Source organism: Phycodurus eques, chromosome 19, assembly GCF_024500275.1.
Source record: "Phycodurus eques isolate BA_2022a chromosome 19, UOR_Pequ_1.1, whole genome shotgun sequence".
Classification (NCBI taxonomy): domain Eukaryota; kingdom Metazoa; phylum Chordata; class Actinopteri; order Syngnathiformes; family Syngnathidae; genus Phycodurus; species Phycodurus eques.
Window position 1 is genome coordinate 8815655 of NC_084543.1, and position 21435 is coordinate 8837089.

Genomic DNA, 21435 nt, shown 5'->3' on the forward strand with positions numbered 1-21435 from the left:
TTGTTCCTCCGCTTCGGTTTCTGGCTTCGCCAGGCAGGACACTGAGTTGAGGATGCTCTCCGAGAGCATACCAGGCATACATGCGTCGATGCTGTCCTGCCCTTTTATTATACCCATCTGAGTGCTTTGTACAGTACATCTTAAGCCTTCACCTATTTTGGTGCAAATATATAGTGCAGTTCATCACCGCCTGTACTTTTGTTCTCAGCTACCTCAGCTATCCTTCATTATATTCCTCCTTTGGAATATTTTTGTGACCTAGATTAATAAAGTGTTTCAAGATAATTCAAACCCAAAATCCTACCCATCTGAGCTCTTACATGGAACTTGTACTGTGTGGCGTGGCCTAACCTTTTGAGTTCATCTACCACTGCCGTTTTGGCTCAGCTATCCATTAAAACACAGCAATATTTTTGTGACGGCGTCCAATTTGAGAAAGGTCCCCGTGTGTGTTCGCAGAGCATCTTTGCCCAGTTCCAGTTCAGCAGCGAGCGCGTGCTGCCGTCCGACGCACTGCGGAGCGCCCTGGCTAAGACCTTCCAGGACGAGCAGCGCTTCCAGCTGGGCATCATGGACGACGCCGCTGAGTGCTTTGTGAGTCATGGGCACCTAAAGCTTATAGCAAAGTTAGATTGGAGGAGGCTGGATGCTGCACTCACAATTGTGTTCTGCTGGTAGTTTAGTGGGATTTCCCCACCCAAAAAAGTAGAAATTGAAAATGTTTGATCATGAATTTTACAAAAATAACTTTTTTTGTTTTTGTTTTTAAATGATGGTAGGATAAAACAAAAGCTACAGCATTTTCAGACAAAATATGAAATTTTTAGCTTGTTCGTCGTTTGTGCGCACACACGCATGGACACAAACAAACATATTTTCTTTCTTGTCAGGAAAACCTTCTGATGCGCATTCACTTCCACATCAGCGCCGAGAGCCGAGAAGACATCTGCACGGCCAAACACTGCATCCCGCACCAGAAGTTTGCCATGACCCTGTTTGAGCAGGCACGTGCACCTGCACATGCACACACACACTCCCAAATGTCATAATATGGAAGCATATAGGAGCTGAGTGTGTGTGTTTGTGTGTGTTTGCGCTCGCAGTGCGTGTGTACCAGCTGTGGCGCCACGTCGGACCCGCTGCCCTTCATTCAGATGGTTCATTACATCTCCACCACGTCCCTATGGTAAGAATACATACACCCACACACATATAGGCAAAAACAGCATACATACAAATGGTAGCGCGCGCACATACACACGCACCGGAAGCCAATGAAATACGGAAGTCATCAATCAGCGATTTGAGACCCCGCAGAGGGGAGAAGGAAGGACTTGGGCAGCACAAATCCATATGTGGAGCAGTGGTTTGGAAAGATGGCGAATAAAAGGTTGGGGGCTGATGGGGGGGTGAAGGGAGCGCTGGTCACTTCATTAGGTACACCCCTCTGAATGGTAATTCATGTGACCCAGTTTAAAAAACAAAACAAAGATAGTGACACTGTCAAAGAGGTATTTTTTTTAATAGTCTGTTTATATATGTTTGGATAAATAGTTGGAAATATATTAAGGCCATGAATAATAATATATATATATATATATATATATATATATATATATATATATATATATTTTTTTTTTTAAATGATCCATCCATCTGTTTTCTCCAGCGCTTGGCCTCATTTGGTTCCCAAGTTCACTTGGAGTGAGAGGCAATACATTACACCCTGGGTTGGTCATGCCACAACGAAAGTTGTGTTTAAATTAATTAATGAATTACTTTATTTATTCATTTGAAATGACCAAAGTATCAGAATATGATATTTTTAGATGTACAGTTTAAAAAAAGAAAAAAAAAGAAAGAATAAAAGCTCTACCCATCCATTTTCTGTTTGTGCGTGTGATGCATGGTGGTTTTGTGTGTTGCTGCAGTAACCAAGCGGTGAGGATGCTGGAGTGCCGGGAGAAGGCCACACCGGACATGTTTGGGGAACTTCTTCGCAACGCCAGCAACATGGGAGACTTGCGCAACTGCCCCGTGAGACCACGCACACACAAACACACATTCACCACAACATTTTAATGCAATTAATTGTGTTGCAGAAATGACAATATGTGTGGAGTCATCATCTTATCAGCACAAGCGCTTAATAATAAAGAAGATGAAATAGTAATGTCAGCATTATATAACATAATCACCAATGGTTTTAGGGTGTTTGCGTTGCTTACATAATCAACAGCTCATTTGCATCTCCTCCACTTTTCTTCGCCGCTTTCGTCACCGTAAGCATATTTTCTGGACTCGTCCTCGTCGACCCGCCGGCGTACTGTAAAGCGAGGCCGCATTCAGCTTGTTGCAGCATGACAATGCGGCGCAGTGCTTTGCATAAAAATAAAATTATTATTTTTTTAAAATCCTACAAATTGTGTATGGAGACAATCTGGAATGGGAGCATTCAGGTGTTGTTGTCCAATTTAGCTGAGAATTTAGAATAGAAAGGACGGTGTGTGTTGTGTTGCCACATTGGGGAAGCGAATGGATCCAGCTTGGCTTCACATGGCCGCCCCTCGCTGCCAAAAAGTGTCCCCACAAAGAGGCTCCTCTGTGGGCCTTTTCACAGAGCTCGAGAACCCCTCTTCCCCCAACCCTTCTGCCGCCATCATGAGCTGCTGCAACCTGCCACACAGATCCACAAAAGATAACAATCATCAATAATAATAATAATGCGAATTTTTGACTGACACTTTTAACATTAGATTTAAGAGATGGACGTTTGGCGTTGCTGAGGGAAAGCTCGTTTTGCCCACTTAAAGGCATATCACTGAGGGAGTGTTTGTTTTGACTACCTTAAAACAAATCACTAAAGTAATGTTTGTTCGCCGCACTGAGGCAGTTATGCCAACCTGAAGACTTTGGCGAGCCCTGTTTTGCCCGCCTTTTGTCATCATTGAGGGTGCACTCAACTGTACTAGTTCAATGTAAATTTGAATATTTGACATGCTCCGTAGTTACATATCAGATGCACGGAAGATAATAAATCATCATTAGTGCTCCTTCGTTGGCTGATTGATTAAATGTGGATTATCTCCTCGCTGCGGTGCCTCATGAGTTGCGAGGAGTTTTCTGTATTCTGCAAACCCACACTTTCATCTGACCGCCTGTGCAATTATATAACATGCTGGAAAGGTCCTCTTGAGAATGGAGAGGCAGAATGGAGAAGCATCAATCCAAGCCCCCCCCCCCCCCCAATCCCCACACTTCCTCAAAGAGAGAGTCCAGTGTATGCTGTGTTGTATATGTGTGCGTGGGTGGCTTGCGTTGGCAAAGCCCGCCGGTCGCCAGGGTGTTCTCAGGCTGTTTCCGAGACGGCTATGCCAACGCTCTGTGTATGTGTGCCCCAGCTCTGCGGTAGGTCATGACTAAAAAGGAAGCATCCAGTACACGCAGTCCTGAACTCGGCAGACAGCCCAAGGGACAAACATGTCGCTTTGATGTCCACATCCTTTCATCATCATCATCATCGTCATCATTCTCATCATCGCTGCTACCCGCACACGTCACAGGATATATGACCAAAAGGACACACAGGAAGTGAAAATGGAGGGTGTATCAATACTTTGGTATTTTTGTTCTCCTAGAGTAACTGCGGGGAGGTGTTGCGCATCCGCCGCGTGCTGATGAACTCGCCCGAGATCGTGTCTATCGGGCTGGTGTGGGACTCGGACCACTCGGACCTGGCCGAGGACGTCATACACAGCCTGGGCACCTGCCTGCGCCTGGGAGATGTAAGTGAGGCCCTTCCACTCCAGTCCAATAGGCGGCGATAATGTGCAATATAAAGCAGAGGGACTGACTGCCACGCACCACATTCTTTTTTCACTGTCGCCTATTTTACTCAAAGTCGTAATACTGAGGGAGAGATGAGTTTGGATCACCTTAAGATGTAACTGAGAGAATGTTTGTTTTGCCCCCGTTTCAGCGCTTGTTTCGCATAATTTAAGACATCGCCAAGGGAGCGCTTGGTTGGCCCAGCTTAATATGTGTGAGGGAGCGCTAGTTCTGTTACTTATAGATATCACCGAGAGAGAGCTCCTTTTTAAGGGAGCGCATGTTTTTAGTCCTTGTTTTGTTCACCTTAAGGCATAACACTGAGGGAGCGCTTGTTTGGCCCCACCTTAAGACATCACTGAGAGAGTTGTTGTCTGAGTGAGTGCTTGTTTCGCTCACCACAAGAAATATCACTAAAGGAGCAATTGTTTGGCCACCTTAAGACAACACTTTGGGAGAACTTGTTTTGTCTACCTTAAAACATTTCACTGAGTTGCTTGGTCAAATAACTGATGGAACAAATGCTTGTTATGCCTATCTGAAATCAGGATTGTTTTGTCCATCTTAAGACATATTACTAAAGAAACACTTGTTTTAGTCAGTTTGTCACCATTTTTTTCTTCTTGACCATACGGGGTTTTCACGGTGCATGCTCCACACCTGCTGTGTGAATATGAAAAAGTTGTTCCTCTGACCTGCGAAGGACCTGATGGCGGGGGCGGCGCTCCCACAAGGGAAGTAACCTTGACATTGAGCGCAGGGAGGCGGTTAGCGGCCTGAGCTGATGAAACCCTGGTGGACTGAGGACAGTGTGGCACAGGAGGAGGAGGGGCTGTGGTTGTCATGGCAACGGGGCACCTTTCCCCACCCGCGGTCCAGTTGGATTTTGGCACATTTCGGGAACTCGTGCTATAAAAATGTACCCGTTGAGCTCACCGCATAAAAGCACATCACTGAAGGAGCGCTTCTTTTTGTCCAGCCTAAAACATACGACTGAGGTCGTGCTTTTTTTTGCCACCTTCTGACAATCGATTGAGGGAGTGCTTGTTTTGCCCACCTTAAGACATACCACTGAGGAATGCTTTTTATTTATTTATTTATTTTTCATTTTTTTATTTTAAGACAGCACCAAGGCAACGCTTCTTTTGCTCACATGATGACATCCCTGAGGGGGCATTTATTTAGCCCACCTTAAGGCACATCACTAAAAGAGTTTAGACATATGACCGAAGGAGGGCTTGTTTTGCTCACCTAAAGGCATACCAGTGATGAAGTGCTTGTTTTGCCCATTGCAAGACATGAGAGGGAGCGCTTGTTTTGTCCACTTTGAGACATTTGCAACCTTCAGACATATCACCATCCCTGAGTGAGCACTTGTTTGGCTGACCTTTAGACATCACCGAGGTACCTTTTGTTCTACTAACCTTAACAGCTGTATCCTTAAAAGCTACAGAAAAAAAAAAATCGGCGTTATTATCTTTATAACGGCCATGTTTTCGTATTGGATCCCATTACATAGATTTACAGAGCACAGACATTGACACGTGATTCAGGGACTTCCTCGGGCGGCCCTCGCACACGTGCGCACACACACACGTGTTGCAAAGTAGTGTCAGGAACGAGCGATGTCGGTGCATTTCAATGCCGCTGTAACATCTCAGGCACACTCATTCTGAAGTGATTTCCATGAATAATGCACGAGTCAGTGTTATAGCGTGTCAAGTTCTTCTCACCCCCCGCCTTCCCCCACCGAGACCAACACCACCACCGTTTGCCAACTCCTCCTTCCATCATGTCGGCTTTTCGCCGCCCGCTCTCTGTCATTCCTCATCCCCGAGATGAAGCTCGTTGTCACAGGCGCGATGCCTTTTGTGCTTTTGTGTCACAAGAAGTGGATCCATATGCCCCACCGCCTCCACTTCCTGTCGCCGTTCTTTCGTCTTTTCACTAATAGCTGAGACGATTAAGCCCATTTGCGATAAAAAGAGAAGAATTTGGATAATTGCCTGCGTCGTGCCTCTTAAATGAGACAATGCGCCGCTTAACACGCTATTTGACTGAATAGCTACGGGTTTTTACACAAAGGAAAGCAGCAGAATCGGGCTCATTCTGAATATTAATAAAATATATTAGAGGGAAAATGTATCAGGACCGCTGGGGACTTGCTGTAACTACTTCCTCTCTTCTGGAAAGCCTTTCGAAAGGGATTAGGAGACTGAATTTTTGAGGTTGAAAATCACTGACGTGTGTTTGTGTCGGTGTTCCTCCACACCAAACTCAACCGACAATGCCTTTTTTTCATATAATTGTCTAAAAATGTAAAGATTACAGAAGAACTGAGGAATTGAGTTCAACTTTTGATGGATCACTTCACTGATTAAGAGGCGGGCCCCAATACTTACAATACCCTACTGTATCTTGAGAATTTTTCTGAATATACACGGTTTCCATATTCATATTTTATGGTTTAAGCAATAAAAATATAAAACATAATGCAAAAATAAAATAAATTATAAAATAATAAAATACATAAACATTTATGATTATTATTATTCATGTATGTACTTATTACAAATTAAACATGATAAATATTATACCTACAGACAAAATAAGTAATAAAAAGATAATACTACTGAACATAATATTTTTTTATTTTTTTATTGTTGATAGCCACAAAGTATTGGAAATGTGACAAAAAATATATTACTAATTCTGTCAACTATATTAATAAAAGAAATTGTATGAAACATATATATTATACTGTACTCTATAAAATATAGACAAATGTTCCTTGTATTTATTGTAGAAAGATAGGAATGTCTTTGAAATAGATTATTATTTCAGAGAAATTACAAAAGCACGTTTAAAATATTACATTAATACAATAATAATACAATTATATGAATAATAATACAAGAATATTAATAACAATACCTACAATTATTTTTCTCATTATAGATTTCTACATGAATTACTTTAAATAACCAGAATATTAAAAACAATGGAATGAAAAATGATTGGCGTGTAGGACTACTGCATATGGCATTGAGGTGGAAAAAAAAAAGCACAAAAAAAAACTGCTGCTGGCATTCACGTGAACTCAACTGTCTCACGCTGCACACCTCTCTCTCTCTCTTCGCTCCCTCCCTCCCTCCCTCCCTCCCTCCGTCACTGTAGTTGTTCTACCGTGTGACTGAGGAGCGAGCTCGCCAGGCAGAGCTCTACTTGGTGGGCATGGTGTGCTACTACGGCAAGCACTACTCCACCTTCTTCTTCCAGACCAAGATACGTAAATGGATGTACTTCGACGATGCCCACGTTAAAGAGGTGAGCCCAGCTGTGCGCGTACGTGCGTGTAGGTGTTTGTCCGTGTCTACTTATGATTGCGCGTTAAGGTCGTTTAGATGTGAGTCGTATGTAGGAATGTGTCACTGAGTGTAAGTGAAGCTATATGTCCTTGCTCACATGATAGCAATAGTGCAGATGTGTCTGACCTTCTGCTTCAGGCGATAAATTCAAAATCTTCTCTTAATGTGGATTCAATTACTGGCTTTATATATGTGTGTCTATGGGTGGGCGGGTTCCTATGTGTCTCCAGATCGGCCCTAAGTGGAAGGACGTGGTGTCCCGCTGTATCAAAGGCCATTATCAGCCGCTGCTGCTGCTCTACGCCGACCCCCGTGGGACGCCGGTGATACTGCAGGAGAGCGCCAGCGCCGACCTGCCGCTGGAGCTCCAGCACTGCAGCAGCAAGGCCGGCTACGAGAGCGAAGACTCAGGTACGCGGGCCGCCGCACGTCAGATAACAGTACGCAGGATAGGGACCGAGTCCTGCTGTGAATAGCGGGGAAAAAAACGCGACTGATGGACTCACCTCCCCTTAAAAATGTTTAAACGGCAAATATATCACAAACTATGATCCCAAACCATGTTATTATCATTTTAAACTGATCTTAACATAAACAAATAAATGCCACTCAACAGAGCAAATACACAAATGTGGTGAAGACTCTGTAAAATGTGTGCCTTGGCTCATTAAAAGTTGGGAAACTGGCGTTAAAGGTGTCAAACAGGCCTGCTCCGGCCCTCCACTACATTTTAAGTGGCCCACAAAAGCTTGACACAATTTTTCTTTGACTTCTATTCAAAACTTGTTGTCTATGTAGCAGAAATGATGTAGTATGATGGTGCAATCATTCGGATTCCCACCCTGATCATATTAGGTCAGGGACAAGAAGTGTAACTGAAAACACACAAGCCACACACTTAGTCCACTCCACTCTATATGCGCCCTGCTATTGCTTGGCAGCCTGGCCCCTTCTCGCCCTAAATCAGCTGGGATAGGTTCCAGCTCACTGGATGAATGGATGGTGGTTAGTAAATTAAAAAGTTTGCCATTCTGTATCGCCTCACACCTCATCTTCGCATAGCCGGTCTGTCAGTTTTGAAAAACCAAATGTGGCCCTTGAGCCCAAACATTTGCCCGCTCCTGGATTACATTCTTGCGTCGATCATCCGGAGTTTGACCTTCAATCTCCTAATCCCCGTGGCATAATTTCCCCTAAACATATGGAAGCCGGGGATTAACCAACAAAGTTCTCTCTCTTTAGGCCGGGAGCCGTCCATTTCCAGCGACACCCGCACGGACTCGTCAACGGACAGCTCAAGTCACCGTGCCTGCCGCAGCCGGCCGCTGTACCAATCCACAGGAAGCCACCTGTCCAGCGACTCTCAGACCACGGTGGTCTGCAACTACGATCTTGGAACACCGTCGCTCGCTCCTGACGCCAGAGGTACTGCTGAATTATTTGCTGAGCTTCAGGGGGATGACGGCATACAGTATGTGAACCTTGTTTGAAACTCTAACCTAAGCATGAAATCCTAACCTGGCTTGAAACTCCTGTGAAACCGCAACAAGGCTTGAAGCCCCAATTTGAAACCTACCTTGAAACCTTATCGCTTGTTTAAAAACCCTAACCCTTTCTTAAAACCTTTCAATGTCATTCAATGTAATTGAATTCACTTACTTGGTTTCCAATCTTAGCGGCACGGTGGACGACTGTTTAGAGCGTCAGCCTCACAGTTCTGAGGACCCGGGTTCAATCCCCGGCCCCGACTGTGTGGAGTTTGCATGTTCTCCCCGTGCCTGCGTGGGTTTTCTAAGGGCACTCCGGTTTCCTCACACATCCCAAAAACATGCATAAATTGGAGACTCTAAATTGCTCGTAGGTGTGACTGTGAGTGCGAATGGTTGTCTGTTTGTATGTGCCCTGTGATTGGCTGGCAACCAGTTCAGGGTGTACCGCGCCTCCTGCCCGATGACAGCTGGGATAGGCTCCAGCACGCCCGCGACCCTAGTGAGGAGGAGCGGCTCAGAAAATGGATGGATGGATGGTTTCCAATCTTCTCAATGCCGCTATCCCTAGAAAACGTTTATGTACTCTCACGGTCCATACAAAGGTCGTTGAATTTGTAATTATTTGTCCTAAATTTGATCATCTTTTACACACTTCACTAAATCCATTGTGGCATTTTGGCTCACAGCTGGTAATTTATGACAATCCCTCAGAATTATTATGATTCTCTCTCGCTCTCGTACAGTGCAGACGCTTTATTTGCTCGCTCTGCTTGCTTCGCTTCTGTTTACATTTTTTCTTGCTGATAAGCTTGTTTTTCTTAGGGCTAGGTTCCAATATTTTCTGATACCCTCTCACCATTACGTGAGCGTGGCCTGCTAATTAGCACAAGCCTGCTATTAGCAACAAGAGCAGCAATCAAGATGCCTCCCTTTTCCACTGAGGACTATCACGGACTGCTGCAGAGGATGTCAATCCTGGAAACGAAAATCCACCGTCTTGAAGTGTATGTGGATGTAAATGGACAGTCGGGGAATGAAACCACTCTACCGATGTCTCAAAATGGTGAGCAGTAGTGTGCTAACAGACAGCCACTTTTCTCAACAAAGAGGACGGATGTGGACTGTGGGAACGGTAATGGACCATTCAGCAGTTCTCCCTGGAATTTGCTGGGAGCAAAGCCCAAAGATATGGGACAACATCTTAAAGGGAGGACAACACCAGCAGATTACAGAGGAATCCGGCTGGCCTGGGTTGCGGGCTCCTTCAACCCCGAGTGAGCAGCCGTGGATGGTCGCTACAGCGAAGGGCAAGAAAAAAGGATGCGAGTCAATGGAAAACATTGACATCAGACTTACAAATAGATTTGAGCCACTTTTACAATACCCTGGCCAAGAATGCTCAGCCCCCACCACCCCTGAAAGGTATAAACTAAATCATGCAAGAAAAAAATGGCACCCCGAACATTAATAGTTGGTGATGGAGCTATCAAGGATGTACATTTTTGCAGTGATAACACCACCAAGTACTGTGTTTTTCCAATGACATGGTGTCTGATATCTCAAAAAAAAAAATCCTGGCGATCACTAATCAGCGCCCAACTGTGAAATATGTCATTATACACACAGGGGCCCTGGATGTTTTCAAGCAGCAATCAGAGGTACTGAAGTGAGATTTCATTGACCTCCTAACAAAAGTACAATGTTTGGATGTTGAGGTTTTTATTAGTGGACCTCTCCCACTTGTACGATTTGGAGATGAACGTTTCTCTAGGCTCAGTCAATTAAATAAGTGGCTCAAAGAAGTGTGTATGGCACTATCTGTGAGTTTCATTTACAATTTCCGCATTTTTTGGGAGCGCAGACATCTTTACAAGGCAGATGGTTTCTGTCTAAATAGACACGGGGTTAAGTGAGTGGCTGCCAACATTTTTTTTACTGTGTACGTCATTCAGCGGCCCAAAAAGAAAACACTGGCCTTGGTGACACGGCTGAAGGACAAAAAGATGCAGTTGTTCCCAAACAATCGGAGGAACACGAGATAAGGCGACACGAGGCGCAGACGGATTCATCAGCGTCATCCAAACAATCGGAGGAGGGAATGCCAAATGAGATGAGCCAGCACGTTGAATCTCCCACACCCCTCCCTACCCCATTGGAGCAAAGCCCAATGCAAAACTCACTCACAGGTGTGAATGTTGTGAATGAATGCGAATGGTTGTTTGTTTGTATGTGCCCTGCGATTGGCTGGAAACCAGTTCAGGGTGTACCCCGCCTCCTGCCCGCTGACAGCTGGGATAGGCTCCGGCACGCCCGCGACCCTAGTGAGGAGAAGCGGCTCAGACAATGGATGGATGGATGGAATCCAACACACACCACGCCAAGATCTTCCTCCCATCCCCCCTTGCCTGAAACCACCGTCCACTGTGATGCGAAGGGCCCCTCCTCCACCCATGAAGAACTTTATCTGCGAATCTGACTGATATCTGCCGGGTCTTTTCCAGAATAAGTCAGACCCCTATGGAAATCAGGCATTTTTGATCCCTGTAATTACGAGGGACAGAAAGTTGCCATGTCAGAATTTTATCCAGTTGACCAAAAAAAAAAAACTGTAGAGAAAATGGTTCAGCAGCTGAAACCATCAACGGGCTGTCTTGACTCAATACCATCTGACTTTTTCAAAGCTATTGCGAAGTCTGTGCTAGCTGATTTGCAGCAAATAATCATTTGCTCACTTCAGTCAGGGGAGTTTCCTAAAGCTCTTAAAGTAGCTGCCATTAAGCCTCTGCTAAAAAATAGAATGCTGGACGCTTCCATGTTAGCAAGCTGTAGACCCATCTCAAATTTCCCTTTCATAGCCAAGATCGTTGAGAATGTTATTTTTAATCAACTCAGCAATTTCTTGAACTTAAATGGACTTTTTGACAAATTAGGCTTCCGAACTCATCACAGTACAGAATACGTTCTTATCAAAGTACTAAATGATATAAGGTTGAATACTGACTCGTGAAAGGTGTCAATTCACGGTCTTGTTGGACCTCAGTGTGGCTTTTGATACGGTAGATCATAATATACTGCTGAACAGGTTGGAAACGGGGGTAGGACTAAATGGAGCAGTCCTTAAATGATTCAGGTCCTACCTGGAGGAAAGGATTTATTTTGTAACCATTGGAAATGTTCAATCTCATCGAATGGCAATGACTTATGAGGTCCCTCAAGGATCAGTTCTTGGACCCCTCCTGCTCAGCCTGTATATGCTACCCATGGTGTCAAATTCTTCAGAACTTTAATTTTGACTACCATACCTATGCAGATGACACACGGTTATATCTAGCAGTGTCTCCAGATGAGTACCGTTCAATTGAGGTGTTGTGTCACTGTCTAAAACAGATAAATAACGGGATGAGCCAAAATCTTCTTTTAATTAAATCACAACATAACTGACATATTGTTTTTGGCAATAAAGAAAAGAGAATTGCTGTTAGTAAATACCTGAAGTCACTCTCTTTAAAAACCAAAGACCAAGTCCGAAACCTTTGTGTTGTGATAGATTCCGACCTGACTTTCAACAGTCCCATCAAATCAATTACTAAAACAGCCTTCTACCACCTGAAGAACATATCCAGAGTGAAGGGTTCCATGGGTCAAGCAGACCAGAAGAAGCTCATCCATGCTTTTATCTCAAGTAGACTTTGACTATTGTATTGGTCTTCTGATTGGACTCCCTAAAAAGAGCATTAAACAGCTTCAGCTCATTCAGAATGCCGCAGCTCGGGTTCTGACCTAAACTTAACTGACTAAACGGTTTAGGTCCGGAATACATGAATGAAATGCTTATGGAATATAAACCCAGTAGAGCTCTGAGATCGACAGACTCAGGTCAAATAGTGGAGCACAGAGTCCAAAGCAAACATGGTGAAGCAGCATTTTGCTATTATGCTGTACACAAATGGAATAAGTTGCCAACAGAAGTGACGTCAGCCCCAACTTTGCCTGTTTTTAAATCCAGGTTAAAAACTCTTCTTTTTTCCCATGTTTTTTAGAGCATTTCCACTTTTAAATGATATTTCTTGCACTGTACGCTGTTTTAATTGTATTTTTATTTATCATTTTTTTTCTCTTTGTTTTAAATGTTTATAAGCTGTTTTTTTTCTTTGTTTTAAAATGCTTTTAATCATGTAATGCACATTGCGTTACCTTGTGTATGAAATGCGCTATATAAATACATTTGCTTTGCTTTGCATCTGTTAAACACGTGCAAGAGATCAGAACAAAGGGATCAGACACTTTATTTCTTCAATAACTTGGATAATTATAATCAATGAAGAATTACACAACTATATTTAAGATCTTTCTTCCCCCTTATGAGATTATTCTTCCTCCTTCCAGAGTCAACAGTGGAGGGTCCTCCCCGGCCTCCCTCTCCCCCCCTGCAGGAGTACAAGGAGACGGCCGTCTTCCTGCTCTCATCCCGCCGGCCGCTCACCTCCTGCTCGTCCTCCTCTCGGCCCCTATCCTCCTCCTCCTCTTCGGGGGTGGGAGGCTGCGAGAGCGGGGTCGGGGGGCCTCACTGGGAGGATGAGAGCACCAGCAGCGAGAGCAAGTCCAGGTACTGACAGTCTTGTATCAAGTACCTCAATGTCATGAGTAACGAAGATACTGTAGTTAGGGGAAATGTATTGGAGTAAAAGTATGCATTTTACTTATGAATTGTAGTTTAGAACAAGTGAAAATTAATGAGATGACACGTAGCTGGGTACAACGTAAGGGCGTGAAGGCAGTTGATTGGAAAACCAGGTCTGGTCAGTTACCTCTTCCCGTCTCAACCAAAGATTTTTAGTGCAAGCAGATGAGGAGATGAGACACAACTGGGTAGGATGCAAAGGCAGGGAAGCATGTAGTTGGTAGACACATGAAAGGGTAACTCACAAGATTAGGTTTAGTGACCCAAAACCATGTGGCCCTAAGGCAAATGATGAGATGAGACACAGCTGGGAAGAAAGCAAGGGTGAGGAAGAAACTTATTGGCTGACACAGGAAGGGGTTCCTGACAAGACCTCTATTTGTGGTTCAGTTCCTCTGGTGGCTGCTACCGCCCCACCTGGAGGCCCCGGAGAGAAGCCCTGAATATCGACAGCATCTTCTCAGGCCACAGTCAGCGGATCTGCTCTCAGGGCTACCACACCCTGCCAGGACCTTCTTACCCGCCGCCACCCCAGCCTCCCTTCCCCTGTGTGCGGCACACCACCCCCACACTGCGAAGTTCACAACCGGTAGAGCGCAGGGAGGTCGCAGAACCGAAGGAGAGATTTGGGCTGGTCGGACAGCCCGTGTCTCTGGGACGGACGATGGGCCCCCCACCCCCTCCGCCTCTGAGCGGGGTGGAGCACCAGCCTCGCCTGATACAGAGGATGGAGAGCGGCTACGAAAGCAGTGAACGGAACAGCAGCAGCCCTGACAGGTAGGAAAACACCCACGTAACACAGTTACAAACAACTCAATCGATACCTTTTTTTGTCCCTCAGGGAGGTGGGGCAACACAAACGGGCGCTTATGTCCGGACCCTCGTGGCGCTCGGTGCCCAAGTCAAAGAGCAGCGGCGCTATCTTGCAGGAGCTGCCCTCACTTGGCCGTCCTGGCGCCACCGACACCGGTAATGCGTGTACTACTCTTGTATTTAGTTAAACTAACTAAAAGTGGAGCTTAGCAAACCTAAGCAATACTGCTCAGGTCCTCCCACAAAGCTTTGACCTTGAGTTTGACCACAAGAAATCGTAGACCAGGAAGAGCGTGGCCAATCGCCTCTGTACTATACACTTAGTTAAACCAACCGAACCAGGGCTCTCCTCTAGACCTCGAAGCTTTGGCCTTGAAGTAGACGACAAGAAGTCTGTAGACAAGGAATATGTAGCATGTGAAGTGCCTTTTACAACACGCTTGGCTAAACAAGCCGAACCAGGCAAACACTGCTCATGTCCATTTAGATCTCCCTCCTTCCCACTGAGTGAGGTTTTTTTGTTTTTTTTTGTTTTTTGTTTTGGTCAAAGGGGGCAACTTGCAATAGAAAAAGTCAAGCACGTCAAATCGAGTCGCCACTAAATGTCAAACAAGTCAAGGCAAGTCACTACTTGGGATAAGCAAGTCATGCAGCCTTGCTCAGTCACAAGGCAGTATATTTGCAATCTTCAGAGCCCTCCTCCCCATGTTATGTGTTTCATGAAGTGCCTTTTGCACTCTGCATCATGGCATACTTGTGGGTTGCCAGGTTCAAGCGCAATACACAGAAAATAACTAAAAAAATTAAAGATGGTACATTTTCTGAAAAATGCTGATTTTCAATTGTAAACTGGCAAGACTGTCAAGTCGTATACTGTAGCTCAAGTCTAAACCAAGTCTCATGAATACCACGGCTAAGTCACGTCGAGTCTTTAATATGTTTTAGTCAAGAAAGTCCCAAGTCCTAACTTTTCCCAAAGATTTGAATCAAATGTCTTGCCACTGATTGGTCAGTCTCAGGGCGCAGCGAGCTGGACGAGCTCCAGGAGGAGGTGGCCAGGAGAGCCCGCCAGCAGGAGCAGAAGAAGCGCAAGGAGGCGGAGCAGGAGGTGGCCATGGGCTTCAACCCCAAACCCAGCAAATTCATGGACCTGGATCAGCTCCAGCACCAGGGTACGACCAACACCACATCTGGGAGTAGTCACTCTAACCTGATAATTCAGCCTGATGAATTTTGGCTCGTGTGTTGTCACACATTATGAAGCGTGTTGTTTGGCTGCGAGGTCTCTCGAATATGTAAATGTCTGTCTGACCTCCTCTCTTGTCCTTACCCCCATCTGCTCGTCTGTCTCTCCATTTGGTAACCCGCTGCTCAGCTTTTTGTTACTATAACACACACACACACATCCGCCAACCTCCGTGTCATACTGATTTTCGGTGGAGGGAGTGTGAGCGGAACATGTGCAAACTGTGGATTTCGACGGCAAACCTTTTGGAATTATGTCTATGGATCCTTCAAAATGAAGCCCTTTAATCCTTTTTTTTGAAAAATGACATAATCCTTAAATCCAGCGTTCAAAGGTATTAAGGGGGACATTATGGACGTTTTAATAATTGTATACAAATAGTTGGGGCTCTGGAGTGCATACCCCCCAACCAGTGTGAAAACAAACAACCCAGTCTTCCTGAATCAAATCTTTAGCTATATGCCTCTTTCTGATAATTAACTTAATGACCACCCATACACCGACTTCCTCCGCCAAAACCTTGACAGCTAGGCTGGCCGAAGTTTCAGAGAGAAAGAACCACTTTGGCACGGTGGCCGAAACTATATGATTTCAAATGCGCAGCGCAGATTAGCATTAGCTTCTGATATCAATGTGATAGTCAGGGGTGCACATAAGTGGTGCACAGGTGTGCACGCGCATTGAAAATATAAAAAGCGCACCATATTGGATTGTATCAGTACACATTTGTGTACCACCAAGCATTTTTTGCTCTTTTTTTTTTTTTTTTTTTTGCAGCGGTAGATGGGGCTCAGGTGGTGTTGTCATTTATGAACAACACATCTTTTGAGTGAACGTACTGAATGGAATCACTTCATAAACTGATGCGTCCCTTTCTCAGCTTAGTTGAACTCGCACAAGAAAATTCCCCGCAAACGGCCACACTGAGAACTGTTTTAAACTGTGAAAAGTTAGATTCAAACACACAATAATCCATTTGAAAATAATTAAATTTTATGTGCCACAGACACAAGAAACATATTTTAGAATTAAAAATGATTCCTTGAGTTCTGCCTCTAAATCGACTATATGATAAATGGCGGCCAGCACTCTGGCATTGCATTTGCAGGACTTCATTAAAAAGGATGTGAGCAGTATGAATTAATTAGCAGAATAATCGTGGTAAAACCTGCCGTGACTAGACTCGGCGTGGTGAGGAAATGTATGTCCTCCATTCTGATATGCACATTTGGTACAGCGTCATGGATTTGAGTACGTGTGTGTGTGTGTGTGTGTGTGCGTGTGTGTGTGTTTGGAAATGAGAAGTGGTAGTATTGAGGCTCTACTACCCTCTAATGACACCTTTTGGGTTTTGCACCAGTCCAGCAGTAGGAGAAGTGGTGGTCCACAACTAACAGGTTGCAAAATCCCTTCTTCACACAGACATGAAGGCCTGTAATGTATGTGTGTGTTCGTGGCCACAGCATTTACAAAAGTTAATCCTTACACAGACATAAACTCATGGATTTGTGAATGGCAGAGGCCTCCCTCACAGACATTTAAAACAGTGTCTGTGTGTGTGTGACCCACAACATAGAAGTTACAAAAGGTGACCTTCACAGTGACATAAAGACATCTATATGTGTATGTTATTGGCCCACAATTTAGATTGCAAAACACTGACCTTACGTGGACGTAAAGACATGTTCGTATGTGTGAGGCCCATAGCTAAGTTTCAAAATGTAGTACTCACAGGGACAACATGATGTGTACGTGTGTTGGCCCATAGCAAAGTTGCAAAATGGGGTCATCACAGTGACATAAAGACATGTACAGTATGTGTGTATGCTGGTGGACAAAAAATAGCAAATACCACTTTTCTGGGGTTGAGGGGGAGGGTGTAACCTAAAGGGTATGGGTGGGCATCCAACCAACTAAACGTTGACGAATGAATGTAGGTTGGGAAATACGTCATTGGAGGCAGAAAAATTCCATCTGGACCTCCTCACACCAACGCGGTCGACAATTCTTTTTCAAGGAGCATCAACTGAGCCATGTGCGCAGACACACGCCTCTGCACGCCACTGGTCCCCACAGAGGCATAAAGACGTGTGTATGTGTGTGTATGGGGCCCACAACAAAGTGGCAAATTATGGTCCTCACAGGGATTTAAGGACATGTACTGTATGTATATATGTATGTTTGTCGCCTACATCTCAGAGATTACTGAAAGTAGTCCTCACAGAGGCAGAACAGCATGCATGTGTGTTTCTTGTGTGTGTGTGCCTTTTCTGAACTGCAGGTGTGAAGGTTTCCCCCTCTGGTAAATCTGTGCGCGGGATTATTAGATTTGTGTCCTGTCTGTCCTCCCTTGTACGTATGTGTGCTTTAGTGTGTTGATGAAACTGAAACACACACTGACACACACACACCGCTGTGAGTACAAGCAACCTTGATGAAGTGTGAGGACGACAAGCGAGCGGACAGATGGCTTCACTATCGGCACGCTTAAGAGTTTGCTTCGCCGTGCAGCATTCGTAGGGATGGCGTACAAGGCCCCTCAAAGGGCAAAACGCAAGAACAATGTCTTGTCTCTTGACCTTGAGTTTTTGACTTACTAACCGCGGTCTACATGTTGATGCGTAACCTCTCACTGGACGCGTGATTAGGTACACCCGCACAGTTTTATTCTGCCTTTACAAAGAGAGAAACGTTAATTTTTCAGGTACTAAATATGTTGCGTGCAGGTGTACCTAATATTGTGACTGGGGGGCATATAACCCAGGGGCGGGCAAACTTTTGAGCTCAAGGGGCCGCATTTGATTTTTCAAAACAGACAGATTGGCCAGGTCAATCATTGATAAGGTAAAAATGAATTGAAAAAAATATGGACGTAAAATATCTTCTGTTAAAACAGCAAAATTCACTCTCATTTTTTATTTATAATATTTAGAATTGATTTACCAAATAAATACATTTGAATATAAATTAGCTTATTTTATGATTAATTTGATTATTTACAATAAATCAATTCAACATTTATTGAGATAAATAAAAAACAAATATATTCAGTTTTACACAGTTTTCTGAAATAAATGTGCATGTAAAGTTGTTTATTCCACTAATATTTATTTTTATTTATTAAACATAATAAATAAAAGGTTGAAAATAAATGATAAAATACATTTTAAATCAACCAATAATTTATTAAATAAATAAATAAGTGTACTGTATATGAACATAACGTAAGAATTATTCAATGAGATACAGGAATAAAAAAATAAAAAGGATAAACATTTTAATTAACCATTTATTAAATTAAATATATAGATGTAAAATTGTTGCTTTTACAAGTATCAGTAATATTTGAACAATATATGTTAACAGTAAATCAACCAACCAATTAGTTATGATACAAATAAAAATAAACCAATAAATACATTTTAATTAACCACCAATCATTTAACTAAATAAATGCATATTCAAAATTGTTTATTTTACTTTTTTCAATATTTAAAAACAAACTATTAAAAAAACTATTTAATAAGCAATTAATAAAAACATGAATAAACACATTTTACTTAAACAATTAGTTAATACAATAAATTTATATGCGGAATTATTTATTTTACTCGTATTTTTTATTTCATTATTTACAATAGACTAATTAACTAATGATTGAATTAGATAAATAAGAGAATAAAAATATGAAATCCTTAATAAATCCAAGATGGTTTATTTGACTCACATGTTTTCATTTGATCATTAACAAATTATTTAATGAGATAAATGAATGTAAAATTAATTACACAAATTATGCATTTCTACTAACCCATTTTTTTTTTGGGGGGGTGCTAAATTATTGCAACAAAAATTAAAGGACTCTTGTTAATGTTAATGCTCGGTGGGCCGGATAAAAACGCTGCAGGCCTGTGGGCCACACTCCCCACCTGCGGTCTCACCCCCTTTGCAGAGGAGCAGTAGGCATGCCGACCCCCCCCCCCCCCCCCTTCCTCATATAAAAACATAACCACTCTATCTGCTTCTGTCATCCTCTTCTTCTCTTTTTCCTCATCACTCTGTCCTCTTGTCCCCCCCGCCCCGACACTGTCGTGGGTTCAGCTGTGCTCAGACCCCCGCATGAGGCTAGCGCTCCTAGAGGCTCGGCCGTAGCCGCGTGCATGAGGAGCGCTGGCGGCCCGCTCAAAGGCAGGCAGGAACAGGAAATGCAGCAACGGGAGTCAGGAAGCGCCCCCCGCCCACAGGGGCCTCACAGGTATACACACCGCCACTGTGACCCACAAAGACCCTCCTGCCTTCCACCACAATCCCGCTGGAGTCCTTTGCGTGTGTGTGTGTGTGTGTCGTGTGTACGTGCACAGGTTCATGCACAAAAAAATAAAATTCAATCCAAAAAAAAGGGCACCCATGGCCAAAAATGTTGTGGCTATGTGTGCACGTTCCTGTGTGCGCGTCTGTCCTTTGGTGATGTGCACATCGTGCTGTGTGTGCCTTCCTTGGCTGGGCTCAGAAAGAGAGTTATGTCTTTTTTTTTTTTCTGTGTGCGCTTCACCGCTTTCCCTCACTGTACCGCTCTGTCGTGCGATCGCAGTCGCACTTGTTTCTGTGTCGTGTTGTGTCTTTTGCTGCTGTGCTTGAGGGTTAGAGCGTGTCAGTTTGCAGAGACCTCGAAGGCAGGAAATTTAGACACTGAGATTGCTCTTTTTTTTTTTTTTAGCCCCAAACTGCTAGAAGTCTTTAAAATACGATTTTAATTAATTTAAACTGTTTTTCAACATTGAGAAATACTTTATATAATTTTTTTTCCTAAGAAAGTAAAAACTAAATAAAAATTTTAAACTACAAAATCTAAACATTTTGAATATTCTGAATGTTTCACATTTTTAAAGTAGAAAACTACATTTACATTTTAAATACATTTGACAATATTTCTGTTCCTTGAAAAATGATAAAATTTTAACCTAAAAAAAATCTCAAAACCCCATTTTTTAAATTTTAAAATAATTAATAATGCAAATAAATATACAAAAATAACAAATATTCTTTTCATTTTCTTTTTTTTAAATGGGTGAAAATAACATACAACAATACAATAATAATAATAACAATAATTTTGTACAGCAACATCTACCCACACATTTTCATAAGTAGATGTAAAATTTGAATTTTAATATTTCTGAAGAAAAGCAAAAAAATAGTCAAATTTTTAATCTAAAATGTGAACATTTTGAATATTTAGTAGGAAACTTAATTAAAATTGTAAACATTTCTGAAAACATTTCTATTCCTTGAAAAGAAATTCAACCTTAAAAAACCTAAGCAAAATATATTTAAAAAAAAGTAATGTAATAAAAAACAACAAAATATTTTATTTTTTAAAAAGGTGAAAATAAAAACATTTTATATTTATTAAACTGTGATGTGGACCTGCACATTTTATATGTATATATATATATATATATATATATATATATATATATATATACACATATGTACAGTATACATTGAAATTTTAACCTACAAATAACATTTTTTAAACTAATCAAAATTTTAAACTACAACATTATAAAGAATTTAAGAAATAAATGTTTACATTTTTTACTGAAATTTTAAAAATGTTAAAAACAAGATACGTTTCACCTAAAACCACTCTTAAAAACATGTTTTAAAAAAAAAAAAAAAACAGTTTTAACCTGAGAATTTTTTTTTATAATAAAGGTATTCTGATTTTAAACCTAAAATAGTTATTTTAGTACATTACGCTAGCTTGTTTTTACATTTTTCATTATAATATATATATATATATATATATATATATATATATATATATATATATATATATATATATATATATATATATAAAATCCCATTTGCTGATTGGCAGACACAAATCACATGGTTCTACTGTCTAATAGTGAGGCTTCAGTGTTTAACTAAATAGTTTCCTTGCTATTTAAAAGCTGCTCATTTACTGTTCAAGCCAAAATGCTCTCAGAGGAAGAGGATGAA

The 21435-nt window shown here is 42.4% G+C and overlaps 1 protein-coding gene across 3 annotated transcripts in view; it reads left to right on the forward strand.

Moving 5' to 3' along the window:
• Positions 1 to 21435, forward strand: part of usp54b (ubiquitin specific peptidase 54b) — a 47937-nt gene that overhangs the window by 20048 nt on the left and 6454 nt on the right. For all 3 annotated transcript variants that reach the window (XM_061706581.1, XM_061706583.1, XM_061706582.1), the window contains exons 4-16: positions 460 to 594; positions 891 to 1004; positions 1104 to 1186; positions 1932 to 2037; positions 3639 to 3785; positions 7006 to 7155; positions 7427 to 7607; positions 8439 to 8621; positions 13073 to 13292; positions 13758 to 14144; positions 14209 to 14336; positions 15194 to 15352; positions 19528 to 19681. In XM_061706581.1, coding sequence (XP_061562565.1) covers positions 460 to 594; positions 891 to 1004; positions 1104 to 1186; positions 1932 to 2037; positions 3639 to 3785; positions 7006 to 7155; positions 7427 to 7607; positions 8439 to 8621; positions 13073 to 13292; positions 13758 to 14144; positions 14209 to 14336; positions 15194 to 15352; positions 19528 to 19681 — 2147 coding nt within the window. The remainder of the gene's footprint in view (positions 1 to 459; positions 595 to 890; positions 1005 to 1103; positions 1187 to 1931; positions 2038 to 3638; positions 3786 to 7005; positions 7156 to 7426; positions 7608 to 8438; positions 8622 to 13072; positions 13293 to 13757; positions 14145 to 14208; positions 14337 to 15193; positions 15353 to 19527; positions 19682 to 21435) is intronic.